The 14,662-nt window shown below is 46.7% G+C and overlaps 2 protein-coding genes across 3 annotated transcripts in view; one reads left to right on the top strand and one right to left on the bottom strand.

Annotated features, from left to right (window-relative positions):
* Window positions 1-12,398, bottom strand: part of LRRC1 (leucine rich repeat containing 1) — a 129,737-nt gene extending 117,339 nt beyond the window's left edge. Inside the window, exon 1 of one of the 2 annotated variants that reach the window (XM_038554330.1) lies at window positions 12,148-12,398. In XM_038554330.1, coding sequence (XP_038410258.1) covers window positions 12,148-12,306 — 159 coding nt within the window. In that variant the 5' untranslated portion in view covers window positions 12,307-12,398. Of the gene's footprint in view, window positions 1-11,071; window positions 11,253-12,147 lie in introns of those variants that run through there. The other variant, XM_038554333.1, reaches the window with a different exon arrangement.
* Window positions 11,620-14,365, top strand: LOC102151580 (collagen alpha-1(I) chain-like). The gene is made up of 3 exons (XM_038553379.1): window positions 11,620-11,799; window positions 12,027-13,264; window positions 13,511-14,365. The coding sequence occupies exons 1-2, from the start codon at window positions 11,620-11,622 to the stop codon at window positions 13,149-13,151; spliced, it is 1,305 nt and encodes a 434-aa protein (XP_038409307.1). The 3' UTR covers window positions 13,152-13,264; window positions 13,511-14,365.
* The last annotated feature ends 297 nt before the right edge of the window (window positions 14,366-14,662 follow it).

The following is a 14,662-nucleotide window of genomic DNA, read 5'->3' as shown; positions in this document are numbered from 1 at the left end:
CACTTTCCCGGTCCTTCCTAACACAGTAAATGGCTCTGCCATTCCCCAGTTAACAAAACCAAAACGCTGCATCCGGTACATCAGCAGGTCTTCAGGACTTGTTCCCCAAGACAGAGCTCACTACTCATTGCTACCACCCTGGTCCAACTCACCGTCAGCTCTTCTCTAGAACCTTCTAATAAAAAGCCTCCTCTCCCAGTCTCCTCAGTTCTCTGAACTCTTCTTCCCTGTAGTCTCTAACCAGCAGGCAGAGGGAACCTCTTAAAGCATAAGTCAGTTATTCTATGGGTTTATGATCTGCCATACTTCAACCACAAAAAAATAATAGTAATAATAATAAATCCAAACTCGCAGCAGGGTCTCAGAGTCCCTACCTACATGAACCCCACCAACATATTCATCTTGATTTTCTACTCCCTTCCCTGTCATACTGTGTTCCAGATTCACTGGCCCTCTTGCTGCTCACAAAATCACCAAAGCTCATCCCCAGGTCTTTGTGAGAACCTCTGGCATATTCACACAGCTGCCTTACTGTGTGAGGCATCACACACAAATATCGCCTCCTTAGAGAGGCCTCCTCCTGCCTATTGCTCCCTCTCACATTTCCCTGTTTTGTTTTCTTTACGGTTTTTATCATTATCTGAGATTCTTATTTACTTTTCCATTTACTGGCTGTCTCCCTTACTTGGAATGGAAGCTCCTAAGAATAAGACAAGATACCTATCTTGCTAGATAGAACAATGCCTGAAGCACAGCTGACACAGTAAATATGCACAGTGAATAGGAGAAGGAGGGAGGGTGTGTCAGGATCCAGCAGAGATCTACCCCAGCACCCACTCCTGAAGGGAGCTGCCTGGGAAGCCAGATACCAGTATCTAGTAGAAGGCTGCCACCTTTGATCCCAGCACACTCTTTGAAAGTCACCTCAGTCTGATATTAATCCACCCAAAGAACCTATATTCTTCCTTTTTTTTTTTTTTTTCTTAAATGAGAGTGGATTTAGAATTGGGCTTCAAGCTAAAGCATGCCCAACCTGGGACCTAAACTCACAACCTGAGATTAACATCTGAGAGGAAATCAAGAGTTGTACACTTAACAAACTGAGCTACCCAGGCACCCCCAAAGAACACATATTCTTAATCATCAGTCCCCAAACTAAGTTTGCCTAAATACTGTCTCTCAGGTACTCAAATCAACGCAAAGTAAAGTTTCAAACAACCACCTCTGAAATGCTTCAGTTCATTTAATAAGAGACAAAAAGTCCCCAGCCTTGTTGCCCATTTTGCTTCATTTCTAAAAGCTGGGGAAATGCAACTGACATGGAAGAAAAATCTGTGTTCAAAGGTTGTTGGGGGTGGTGCCCGGGAGGGCAGGGGGGAGTATGGGTCTGGAACGGTTGTTAGGTCTGCAGGGGAGGTGGGGAGGAAGGAGGTTCTATGGAAAAGGTGTGGGTCTGCCAGGGGGGTATCTTTGGAGAGGGAGTGGGTCTATGGGGAGGGTGTGGATATGTCAGGGGAGAGGTAATGTTGGGGGCTGTGTGGCAATGGGGGGGGGGGGGGGCTGTGTTTTAACCAGAGAAAATCTGCTGATTTTTTCCCTTAATTGGTTCTGGGACTCAACAGCTGACCACAGGACGGTATTTGGAACAGCTTCTCCTTATCATCAAATCCTTGATTATAATTATTAAGCCTAGACTTGTGGTTCTACTAAACCTCACTAAGCAACCTCACAGAGTATGTGCAAAACTGTGGGACCATTCTCCTAAAGTTAGCACTGTGGCATCAAGTCATAAAATTTCATAAAATTAGCATTCAAGGAGATCAGAACTCAAAGGGACCCTGCACATCACTGCCATCATCCCATCACCACTCAGATAAGGAAACTGAGACTCAGTTTTCAGATTTGCCCAAGGTCTTAATGCTAGTGTTGCTGAGAGCAAGGACAAAAATCAGAGTTGACTATCAAGCCAGTGCTAAGCTCACTCCATCTTGACGCTACCCATCCATGCAAAGACTGCAGAAAGCCCAGCTCTTCTTGTAATAATCATCAAGCTCTCACCTACAAGTCTAGTCCAAACTCGCTTCTAAATCCACTCCCCAACAGGGCTGAAAACTTTCCCAAGAATGCTGCTGAAATACATATTAAATGTCCGCTCTGTGCCAACCACCCAGTTAAGTAGCAGGAATGCAAAGAAGAAAAGTGTGCAGCTTTAAGAAACTCACTTTGATGAGAGAGAGATAATTACGAAGACGTATGAGTAATGACACAGGTGTCCCCAAGGGACCAGAGAGGCTTAAATAAGGGAAGGCTTCCTGGAGGAGTGTTCTTCCCAAGCTGTATCCCATGGGATGAAGAGCAATGAACCAGGCAAAGAAGTAGAGAAAGAGTAACTCACGGTAGACAGAGAAATAAAAATAAAAATAAAAATTAAAATTAAAATTAAAATAAAAAAAGGAAGATTCAGGAGCATGAAATGGTATGTTGGTAACCAAGGGCACCTAACTCTTGCAGAAACACAAGCTAGAAAGTTCAAGTTGGAAGGAGATGGGAGATAAGGTGGAAGGGATAGACAGAGAATGAAAACACTGCCAGACTATATCCTGCAGGTATGAGAAGCCACTGCAGCAGGAAGTAATTCATCATATTTGTGTTTTAGAAAGATCACTCACTCAGCCAAGTACTGAGAAAGGGCTTGAAAGAGAAAAGGCTGAAGGAGTCTGAGCCTCTGGGAGAAGCTGATGCACACAGCACACTAAGTTAGGATCCATGCTTCCTGTTTCCCAACATGCTTCCTCTCATCTTGACCCCTGCTCCAGAAGCAGAACCAGATAACCCAGAACAAAGACCAACCCATGGTCTCTGCTCCATGGCACAACACTGTGTCACCTCACAGAAACTCCCTGCCTGCAATATCTGCCCACCCTTCCCAGCCCATCCAAACCTACCTTCAATGAAAATCAGAGTCCTGCTTTCCTGATGCCCCAATGAACTTCCTGCAAGGGTCCATAGCAACTCTTGGTTTACTGACCCATGTGGCACTGAGCCACATTAGGAATTCCATGACCCCAAACTCTTCTCCTCAACTAAGGAATGTTGACTCCTTGAAGGCAGGACTCGGATGTCAGTCTTCCAAAGACCTGGAACAAATATCTGATTAACTGACTAAAGCCCATTGAGGGCTTTTCCAGCCAATAGGAAAAGAGTCACAGTCAAAAATAAAAGGAGCAGAGATGATAGAACCAGTCTCTAGGCCCTTAGAAAGTCCACAGCACTTGGAGTCTAGAGTTGGAGATGTACAGCCCTTATTTTCATTTTGCTTTAACATATCACTTTACCTCTCTAGATTTTCATTTTCTTAACTGTGTTAAGTGGGTAAGTTTTTATAATTTCTAGAAAGGTCTTCATTACGTTATTGTTAAAAAAATCTTTGACAATCTAGTAACATCTCATAAAATTTAGAATGTATACTCATTCATCTAACAATTATTAAAGATTTGCACAGGAGTACAAAGTAATATGTACAAGATTATTTAACCCAGCATGGTTCATCACTGCAAAAAAATTAGAAATAATTTAAATGTCCAGCAATAGGAGAAAGGTTAAATCAATCAATTGTGGTATATCAATACAGTGAAATACTATAGCACCAGAATCAGTGCTAAAATGCATCTATAGGAAGACGTCCAAGACAGTGCTAAGTAAAAAAGCAAGCAGCAAAGCAATTTATATAGTAAGAGTTCTTTCTGTCTTAACAAGAATAAATATGTTGGTGTATGAAGAAAAAACATTCTATAAGAATATATTCTGAAATTGTTAATGGCTGGCATGACTTCAAAGGAAGCAAGGAAAATGTCACTTTTATTCTTTGAATTCTTTTAAGCACCTAACCCATATTATTCCTTTAATGAGAGAATAACAAAGCCACATCCTGGTCCAGAGTCAGGCCAGGTGTGCTGATAGCATGAGTTCAGAGGTCTTGGCATCTCCCAAATCAAGTGAAGCAGTTGCAGCCCACGTCACACACTCAGAGGTCCAGAACCCACTTTTTGGCCTTTGCACATGTTCATCTGACTGGAGCTCCTAGTTTCTACCAGAGGTCAGTTAGCTGACCGCTTCTCCTGATGATCTTTTCCCAAGAAGTGGGTATGGATTGTAGAAAGAAAGGTGACTAGAGTGACCAGCATAGACAGAGTCCTCTCCATCTGACCACACTACCCAGGAATCAGTTTGGAACATGCTATAATTAGGTGTAACACCTCTTTCCATCTACCACATGACAAACCCATTCATTGTGGTTTTTGGAAACTGAAATACCAAATTTCTTCCAACCGAGTCAAATTCTCTGGACCCTCGAGTTACAACCTACATAAGGAAACTCTTCAAAATAATAATGTGCAAATTTTTTTTTCTTTTTTCTAAGCATTTCATCTTACTTCTAGGAGTTGCGAGTATTTTACTCTAGACACACATACACACCATTAGCTCTTCCAAAATACCACATGCAATAGTAAATTACCATCCCTGTCCACTAAATAATACCTAAGAGAAAGTAAATGGACATCCAGAAGTTTCTCCTATGCATTTACTAAGATCTGGCCCATGATCTCATCACCCCTCATAACTATCAGATGAAGTAGAGGACAAACATTTCTGGTCCTCGTTCTGGGTAGAGTCCTAAAATAGGCAAAGTTTCCCTAGACTTCTGTGAACAAAGAGAAAAGTCTGTAGCACCACTAGGCTCTTCGTCTAAAAGAACCCAATGCCTCTGTTTGTTCCATGGCACAGCAAGATCATGGTTGAGATTTTTGTCATCACTGCTAAGAAATGTTTACCTTACTATTTCTAACCCTCTTGTATAAATATCAACCAAGCTTTACCCCCAGAATGTCAAGTTTGTGGTATAGAGTCCTTTTTAAGGAAATCCCAAGTACCTACTTATTGCAGTAGAGAAATTACAAATTCTGGCAGAGAGAATAATGCACTGGGCAGCTGTGAGGAAGGGATGAGTTGCCCCCCCCCCCCTTTTCAACGGAAGAGGGGAGGAGGAACTGTGGAAACAAGCTTATTTTGCTCTTTTACCAGCATGCCTCAACTTTGTCAATTCCAGAAGTTTTATTAAATGAATTTTTACTTCCCCTCAAAAACTTGAGGTATTTTTTCTAAAAAGACATGTAACTTCCAAGTAACTCTAGAATAATAAAAATTCTCCAAGTGTCAGTCTTTTGAAGCATCAACAGATGATGATGAAATTAATATCCATGGTATAGGACACACATATGATGCCTTTATATTACTCAGAAAAACAGAACCCAGAGGGCTGCCAATGTTACATTTTTATAAACTTGATGACCACATTTATCCGAAACCCAAAAATAATGAACTCTTGACATCCATAGCACATCTGGCTATTCTTTCCCCCAAGCCGGTGCCTCCGTATGATGCTTGCCATATCTTACCAAGCAATTCACAAGCTGAATGCAGACACATGCCACAATCAAAGAAAATGTGGATGAGTAAATGCTTTTACTTAGTGTTTCACAAGTATTAATGAAGTGCCTCACACAGCGCACCATGGAAAGTGGCACAGCAGAAAGAGCACTGGATCCAAGGGTAGAAAATGCCCAGTGTGAATGTCTTTGACAAAGCCTTTGTCTCCCTTGGTCATCCCCACAGGTGTGTATCATTTTCTTTGGCCTAGACCACCCAATGGGCTCCTGGCTAGTGCCCCTGACTCTATACTCTCCCGGAATCATCTTTCTAAAACAAAGATTTCTGCTTACACACCATCCACAGGCCTCTTCTCCCTACAGGACAAAGGATACCTCCTTGGAGAGGAGAAACTGTCAAGAGCCTCTCCTGATCTGGCCCCAGGCCCCTCTCTAGTCACTCCTTATCACTCAGGCCCCCTACATTCTAGCCACCCAGAAAGGACTAGTTTCTCAACATGTGACACACATCTTCCTTCCTTCCAGTCTAGTGTGAATGTCACCACCTCCAAAGCCTTCCCTCAGCTCCTCAGGGAATGTGAGACTGCTCCAGGCTGCCGAGAGCTTTCTGCACAGGCTCCCTCCTAAGCACTGACAGTGCCTCCTTGCTCCCAGGTGGGCTTTCAGGTGGTAAATGCACACATGGAGCTGGAATCAAATGCCAGCTCCAGAACTGACCTTAACCAACTTCCCTAAACAAGATTTTTTTTTTTTAAGATTGTATTTATTTGAGAGAGAGCGAGCACACATAAGTGGAGTGAGAAGCAGAATGAGAAGCAGACTCCCTGCTGAGCAGGGAGCCCAACACTGGGCTCAATCCCAGGACCCCAGGATCATGACCTGAGCCAAAGGCAGACGCTAAACCAACTGAGCCACTCAAACACACCCCCTAAATGAGAGTCTTAAATAATTTTCTTAAATTTAAGTCTCAATTCTTGCATTTGCAAAACTGAAATTATAATGGCTAACGTGTGTTGTTATTCAACTTAAGAGAAATAACTTATGGAAAGTACCTAATACTATGTCTGGAGGTCAGTAAAATCTAAGTGGTGGCTAACATACTTAATAGGTACCAGGTACTCACTCAATGTTTCTTAATCAGAGAGATCCTAAACCTCCACTAACCCAAGGCAAATTACAATTTCTCTAGGTCTCAGTTTCTTTACCTGTAAAGGGAGAGGGGGAACTGCAGGCAGGAAAGAAGTAGGGAGAAAGGGAGCTGGAGAACACATAAGAGAATCACAAACAACTGGGTGCCTGGGTGGCTCAGTCGGTTAAGTGTCTGCCTCCAGCTCAGGTCAGGATCTCAGGCCCTGGGATCGAGCCCCACACTGGGCTCCCTGGTCACCGGGGAATCTGCTTCTCCTTCCATCTCCCTCTGCCTCTACCCACTGCTTGTGCTCTCTGGCACTCTGTCAAATAAATAAATTAAATATTTTATTTTAAAAAAAGAGAGAGAGCAAGAGAATCACAAACAAGTGCTAAACTGTATAACAGAATATCTGAAAAATAAGAACCATTTCCTTAACCTTGACAGATGCATGGATCATCACTTTAAGGGGAAACCCCTCTCTTGGGCTCCCTTCCTCTTAAGGTTTGATTTAAGTTATTTTTATTACGATGTTATATAAGTATGTATTAACACAGAACTAGGTATGTCCTCCTTGAGCTTTAGCTCTTATAAAACTATAAGGTGAACAAATTTAAAAATCTGACAAAAACCAATAAAAAAGAACTCAACATTAATGTAACATGACAGATGACAATTTTACAGTCATCGCATGGCTGCGCACAACAGTACAGCACTACCTCGGAGCAGGTTCCTCACAATTCTGCCTGCCTTCACCACCAAGGGCTCTGTGACCCCTTCAGCTACCCATCACTCTTCTCTAACAAATGCCCATGAAATCTTTGTTCATGTAACTCCCAGCTATCATCTGACCTAAACACATGATTTCTGCAATAAGCCCACATCTGTTCTTTCTCCCTTAGCTAAAGACAAGTAAGGGAGTGCTCAAACACAGATTATGGCACTACTAAAACCTTATGGCACTACTCATTTGTGACTTGATCTAGATATATGGAATCTAGGATTTTTAAAAAATTATTATTGAAAAGAACGTTAAAATTTTAATTCCTGCTTTAAAAAAATAATTTACAAACTTCCAGGAAAATGTCTTCCAATTCTAGGTTAAGAAACATGGTTTTATTTTTTTAAGTGTCTTGCCACAGTATCTACAAAGATCTTAGACATTTCATATCCGAGTATAAGCACTTTGCATGCATTATCCCTATAGTCCTCAGAAAAACCCTAAAAAGTGGGTTCTAAAATAGCAAGTGAGGAAACCAAGTCTTGAAGAAAGCATCCAAGTGATGAAGCAGCATTTGAGCTATGTGACTGCAGCACCCCTGGTTTCTGCTCCTTCAAGACAAGCCCAAAGAGCCTTGGTCCAAGGACTTGTGTAGGAAGAAAGTTCCGTCAGAAATGGAACTGCAGGAGACAGACCTAAATTGTAACGTGGAAAGTTTAAGACAAAAGGGACTTATTCCAAGTGGGAATGGATATCCTCTTACCAGATAACAATTGGAGATGTTGAAATCATAATGAGAAATTATGTTTACAATGCATAAAAGTTATTTCAAAAAGAGAAGACAAAGGTGCCCAGAAGAGATGGAGAACAAAGACTGTATGATCAAGACTACTGAATTTACTTTATGCCATGACTAGTTTCAATAGATTGGTGTACAGTAGATATGAGACTGTAGGAAGGGGGATCACAATGGCTAAGAAACAGGGGCAGCCTAGCCATGACATTACATGGGAAGATCATTCATGCGATAAGCATGCTGAGTGCCCACTATATACCAGATACTGTTCTAGGTTCAGCCATGAACAAAAACATCCCTGCCCTCGTGGAGCTGATGTTCTAGCTGGGGAGACAAAGAACAGTAAGCAAGTATATGGTCTACAGTTAGTAATAGTGCTCTAGGGGTAGGGGAAAAAAATAAGCAGGATATGAGAAAGAATAATGGGAGGGGGTAGATATTTGAGATAATGTCATCTGGCAGTCATCAAAAGGTCAACTGAACTCCAATTAAGAGTAGGTGACAAGATGAAACTCAGTTTTATAAGCTGTCTGGGCTCAACAGCATTCATTCAAAATAACTGCTGCCTATTAGACTAAGCTCTGTATTGGAGCCAGAGAGATCACAGTAAAACACACATACATGAAGGTATTCGACAATCCATGCATCTTGGGAAAACTGAGGAAGTACAGAGTGGGGCATAGGACCTTGGAGAAGACAAAACAACTTCACCCTATCAGTGACCTTTAACTTCTGAAGTGGTTTCCAACTTGAAGCCACCAGACACTGTGCATCTAATCAGCTAGATAGTCCTGGAAAAAAAAAAAAAAATCACTCCCAACTTGAATATTCTCTGACTACATTAGAAAAGGAGAGATGTCAGAGCAGCGATATGCTTAAGGTAAGAGAAAGAAGCAGAGAAGGAAGATTTGTAGCAGACAGGGCTAAATTCATTTGACAGATAAAGCAGTTTACTGAGCAGGACCTGGGTGCCCAACTCTGTGCTCACTCATAAGGATGAGCAAAAACATGCCAGCATCTCAAGGAGGTTAGAGTCAGACTGTCTGTTAATACATATGACAAGGGATCGAGCCAGGAGGAAGTGGGAAGGAAAAGGTGGACGGAAATGGGATGGTGAGACTATTATCTATCTGTGGTCAGGCTAATGATGACTGTTCCAAGCCCTCCCTGTGGAACAACAGCCCTGAGAGGCTAATCACAAGGCGGACCCACTACTGAAGAGATGGGAATGCAGGTTCAGCAAAAGGTTAACTTGGGTAAGTAGCTACCAAGCTAACTGCAATGCCCCCTCCATCCCATACCCACCACATCTGTATTAAAGTCATCTGTTTCCCTACAAAGCTGTGAGTAGCTCATAAGAATCATACCTTCTCTAATCTCTATATTCCCAGCAACGACAAATGATGAAGGATCAATAAATGTTTGACAGAGGCCAGGCTTAATGACATTAGTAAAATAAGAGGGGCCAAATAACTGATGTTTTAATGGGTGTGAGAAGCTTAATAGGCCACATTCCTACTAGGTGTCCAAAACTGCTGACCAGGGGGTCAACCAGTGACTCTGCATCTAACCAGCTGGACAGCCTTGAAAAAGTCAACTTCAGTTCCGAGTTTCAATCTGCAAAACAGGGGACTCAAGCAAACCCGAGGTTACAAACTTTTCAGTGGAGAGACGCTTTTCATTATCCTGAAGCCTAGACAGTGGGTCTGTCTTTGCTGTTGGAGAAGGGGGTGCATCTTCCCCCCTGGTTTGTGCTTCCAAACAAATTACAGAAAAGAGAACAGATAGCCAGCATGACCACCACCACAAGAATCTAGGTCTGTCAGCAAAAGAGGCCCCCTGGTGATGGGGCAAGTAGAGAGACAGAGGTTGGAGGAGGGGGCAGGGGTAGCAGTGAGCAGCGCTAATGAGTAATACAGATCTCAAAGGCAAAACAACAGCCCAGGGAAAGACTGTAACTCTGAATGAAATATCTGTTCGTGTCTGGCTTATACACATCCAGGCGCCCAGACACAGTAAGTCATGAAGAAACAGGTTTTAACCTAGAAACTATAAAACTAATTTCAGAGCTGTAAGAGCAATAATTACCCATAAGCAAGACCACTGTTAGCCTCTGAAAAGCTTGTTTGTTTACTGCATCTACAGAGTGCTATCAGACTATTTTGGGCTTCTGAGAAGTTTCCAGTTAGGATCAGTAAGAATACCTAACACTTCCAAAACCCATAATTTCCCCTTACGAAGCTGAATTCCCCAACATTACAGGAAAACCCACAAACTTTGCAGAAGGGAGTGAAAAGCCAATCCAGTCAAAGGAAATCTTCCAGTTCTACAAAAATAAACAAACAAACAAAAATACCAAAAAGGACACTGAAACATTTCTAGCTAAGCAGCTTTTCAGTCAACCTTTATAACTTCATTCTGACACACTCGAAAAGTATTAAATAACATATTCTGTCTTTCTGGCAAGAGCAATGCCTAAAACTTATTTACAACTTAAGGCAGTAAGGGAGCTTATGACTTTCAAGTCAAATTTAAGGAAGCTAAAGGCCAGACAAAGCCGTGTGTTTGAAAATGCCTGCAAAATAATAAATGCCTGAGGGAATTGGATGGCTTTTCGGCTCCTAAGCTAAATAAAGCCTGGGGGGCTTTGCAAAGATCCTAGTGAGGATAATCTCCATGATTACACAGAGCAAACCATCCAATTCCACATGAACCAAGGAAAGTTAATCCAAGAAGAATAACACTTGAAATATTAAAAAAAAAAAAAAACACTGTTCTGCTTTTTAAAACACTCGGTCGGCACTGAAGACCTATCAGACCATTTTAACAAACCAGAACGTTGACTAGCGAGTGTTTCTGCGACGGTGTCTTGGCCTTGTGTTAACTGAAGGACAAGAAAGATACTCGAGTTCCAGCGCTCCAAGCCTCGGGTCCTCCCCCTAACTCCCAGCAGTCTAGTCTCCCTACTTCCTGCACACCTTTGGATTACTGCACACCGACTTCCTGCACACCCTGAGATTTGTGATTCCTTGAGGGTTACTCAAGCTAAATTCCCGAGGCCAACTCGAAGGTTAAAAGTTCGCAGCCGCAGACCCTCCATTAAAGCTCAATCAGCATGCGGTGCCTAAGTTCGGCCTCAGCCCACTGATTAATTCACGTAAACAACTCTGAAGAGGTAACGCATCACTGCAGGGGCAGAAGTCAGCAGGCTGGATGTACCCACTCGGAGAGAAGCGCCTGCAAGACTGGCCCGCCGGGCACAGCCTCTGCTGACGTTCACAGCGACTCCTTCCACGCAACAGGTCCACGCAGGCCGGGTCCCAGCAGCGGGCACCTGGGCACCTGCGCACAGCTCCCACGGCATAGCTCTCCGCCTAGCCCGATCTCCTCCTGCCCACCCACCCCCACCCCACCCCACCCCACCCTCAGTTCTCCACAGGTCCCGGGGCCAAGGCCGGCCGGCCAAGCTACAGCACTTCCAAGCACTGCCCACCAGCGATAAGGCCCAGGGCACATTCCTCGGAAGATGCCGAGATACTGCGGCTCTCCCGAGCGCAGCCCACCTCCTCCGCCCCGGCCAGGGGCCCGGGAACGCACCGCAAGGAAACCTGCCCAGGGAGCGGATGCCACGCTCTCCGTCCTTTCACCTGGGAACAGCTCGAGCCACCTGGCTCCTCACCTGCCTGGGTTCAAGTACCAGTTGTTCGTACTTAGACGTGTGTCCAAACTACTTACCAAGCCCAGAACGTTCCCCTAGTCGCACAAGCCCTGGTGACTGCTTGGAAAACAGCAAGTCGCTCACTTTGTACAAAATGACAAGGAACTTTAATTGCGGGCGGTGGGGGGGGGGGGGGAGGGGTGGGTAAGGGGGGGAAGAAACAGGTGAATACAGGTAGTGGTGGTTCTGCGGGACCTGCCTCACCGCATCTGGAGGTGGGAGAGGAGGGGGAGAGTGGGGAAGGGCGGAGACGGCGAGAGAGGGGAGCGGGGCAGGGCCGGCCGGGCTCGTCCCGGTCCTCCCGGGCACCGCGCGCAGGTGAGGCCGGCCACTCACCTCGGGCAGCTCGCGGAGCTGGTTGGCGTCCAGCAGCAGCTCCTCCAAGCTGCGGGCGTAGCGGTAGATCTCCTCGGGGACGTAGACCAGCGAGCAGTGGCGCTTGTCGATGGTCTCCACATGACGGTTGCACCGCCACAGGGGGATGCAGTGGAACATCGCCGCCCCCGCCGCCGGGTCCCGAGCCGAGCCGCGGAGACCCGGGCTCTGAGCCCGCTCCGCCCGGCGGCTGCGCTCCGCCCGCTGCCCACTCCGCGCTCGCCGGCTCCGGTGCTCGCCAGCTCCTCGCGCCGGGCTTCACGGTCCCAAACGCTCGCAGGAAGCTCCGGCGGGAGCCCCGGCAGAGTCCCAGCGCCCCCGCCCGCCGGCCGGGACGTCCCCTCCCGCCCTCCAGTCGCGCCGCCGAGCCCGCTGCTGCCGCGCCGAGCTTCCTACTCGCGGCCGCCGCGGCGCGACTGAGCATGCGCGCCAGTGGGCGCGCGCGAGGGCGTTTCCCGGCCCGGGGATGCTCCGCTCCGGGTTTTCCTGGAGACCTGCAGCCCGGGAGGGTCGTAACCTGCGGCCCGGGCGCTCCCGGTCCCCCTCCTCCGGCCGGGACTCGGGGCGGCGGCGGCGGGGCGCGGCAGGGGCAGGGTCCGGCGCTCCGAGGAAGCCTGACCCCAATGGGGCTTGGGGTACGGACGGGGCAGAGCAGAGGCGGCCTGAGGGGAGCAGAGCAACTTTGGGTTTTAGTGACTTCACTCCCTCTCTCGTCTCCTCGCTCCCCTTCCCCAAAACAACTTTCTCTTCCGGGGTCAGGCCGGCCCGCCCCGAAGCGTACCTTGCGCGCCGCGGGCGCCGGGAGCTGCGGGGCTCGGGGCGGTCTCCAGGGGCTGCGGCTGCCCTCCGCCCCACAGGTGAGCGCCGGGGCCCCGGCCGTGCCCTCGGGTCGGCGAGCACCGCCTGCGGGCCGTGCAACCTGGGCGCACGTCTTCGGGAATCATTGTTGGCACACAGAGCACTAGGAAGTCCCTCGCCCGCCACCCCCAGAAGCCTGGGAGTCGGAGAGTCTGTAAGATTCTCAGAGGCGTGGATGCACCCCATCAGGAGTCCAAACGCAAAGAACGAGGTAGCCAAGGTGAGTTTCGGAGCCTGTTCGAGCGCGGCCAGATGTTGGCCCCTGGCGACTAATTTGGGCCAGTGAGGAGGGGGGAGAGTGGGGGAGGTGGGGGCTGCCCGGTGAGCAGCCTCCATCCAGCGCGAGCGTTTCTGCTCCTACACCCGGTGTCTTGCAAAGGGAGGGAGACTGCAGCCCAAGAAGGGAGTTGCAGGGGGGGGACTCGGGAGGCGTACTGCTGAATACTAACGACCATTCATTCCCTAGCCCCAGATTCATTCCCACGGACTAGGACCAGAACCCTGAACTTCTCTTCTCCCTGTCTCCAGAGAACCAACTGGCTCCTTTACAAAGGGCTGCGGACCAGATCAAAATCGGTCACGTTGATGGATGGATTGTCCTTGGGGTCCTACTCTGACGCTCCTCCCAGCTGCCCCCTAGTCCTCACACCTGTGGCCTCTTTCAAGATTCCACCTGGGGCCTCCTGCCAGACACCACCAGCCTGTCCGGCCCCACGTTGCCAAAGCTAAAATCTGGAGCCTACCCCCCCCCCCCCGCCCCAAATCCACTTTTCTGCGGAAGACAAAGCTGAGCATGCCCAGTGACCAAGGGGATTTGGGGTCTGAAACTAGTTTATAGGAGACATACATGTCTACACAGACTCACAGTTCCAACTGTGCACAGGACACTTTCCCAGGGGGTTAGTGGGGAGGACACTTCGTCATTGCCAGCTCTAGGACGAGGGCTTCTTTCTTCCCAATCAGTGAGGATGGATCTGAGTACCACTTTGGTTTTGAGCCCAGAATTATCAACTTAACTTTCTAACTCCAATCAATCCCTAAACTCTATTGCCATACCCACTTCTCTCTCTCTTTTGTTTGTCCTGGTGTGATTTCTTTATTCTCAGGGGAGGAAGGCTACCTCGACTTTGAACTTTAGCCACTCTTCCATCATTCTCACATTCCAGAAACCCATTTTGTGCCAGTTTTAGTGGAAAACTGTGGTTCCTGACTGAGAGACTGAGTCTGGAGCGATAAGCAAGTGAGAAACTTATCTTTGCAAGTTTTCTAACTGCTTTGAAAAAACAACAAAAATAAAGAAGGCCTGGCTCCTTCATCCTAATCTTGACTTCCATAGATTATCACACTAGGTTATTATTTTAATAAACACCAAATATGTTTTAAAGATATGGCTGGTCTCTTAAAAAAAAAAAAAAATCAAACCTCAGGACACCTGGGTGGCTCAGCAGTTGAGCATCTGCCTTCCACTCAAGGAGTGATCCCGGAGTCTAGGGATCAAATCCCGCATCAGTCTCCCCACAGGGAACCTGCTTCTCCCTCTGCCTAGGTCTCTGCCTCTCTCTGTGTGTCTCTCATGAATAAATAAAAATTTAAAAATCTTTAAAAAAAATTTAAACCT

This window comes from Canis lupus, chromosome 12 (genome assembly GCF_011100685.1).
Source record: "Canis lupus familiaris isolate Mischka breed German Shepherd chromosome 12, alternate assembly UU_Cfam_GSD_1.0, whole genome shotgun sequence".
In the NCBI taxonomy this organism is placed as follows: domain Eukaryota; kingdom Metazoa; phylum Chordata; class Mammalia; order Carnivora; family Canidae; genus Canis; species Canis lupus.
The sequence above is the reverse complement of the archived record's forward strand: the minus strand, read 5'-3'. Positions and strand labels throughout refer to the sequence as shown.

What these genes read in the sequence shown, in the direction of transcription:
- LOC102151580 (XM_038553379.1), top strand. Translation starts at nt 11,620, where the DNA reads ATGCCGAGATACTGCGGCTCTCCCGAGCGCAGCCCACCTCCTCCGCCC. An exon ending in GGTTCAAGTACCAGTTGTTC is followed by an intron (nt 11,800 to 12,026) that starts GTACTTAGACGT and finishes CCGCATCTGGAG; the next exon opens with GTGGGAGAGGAGGGGGAGAG.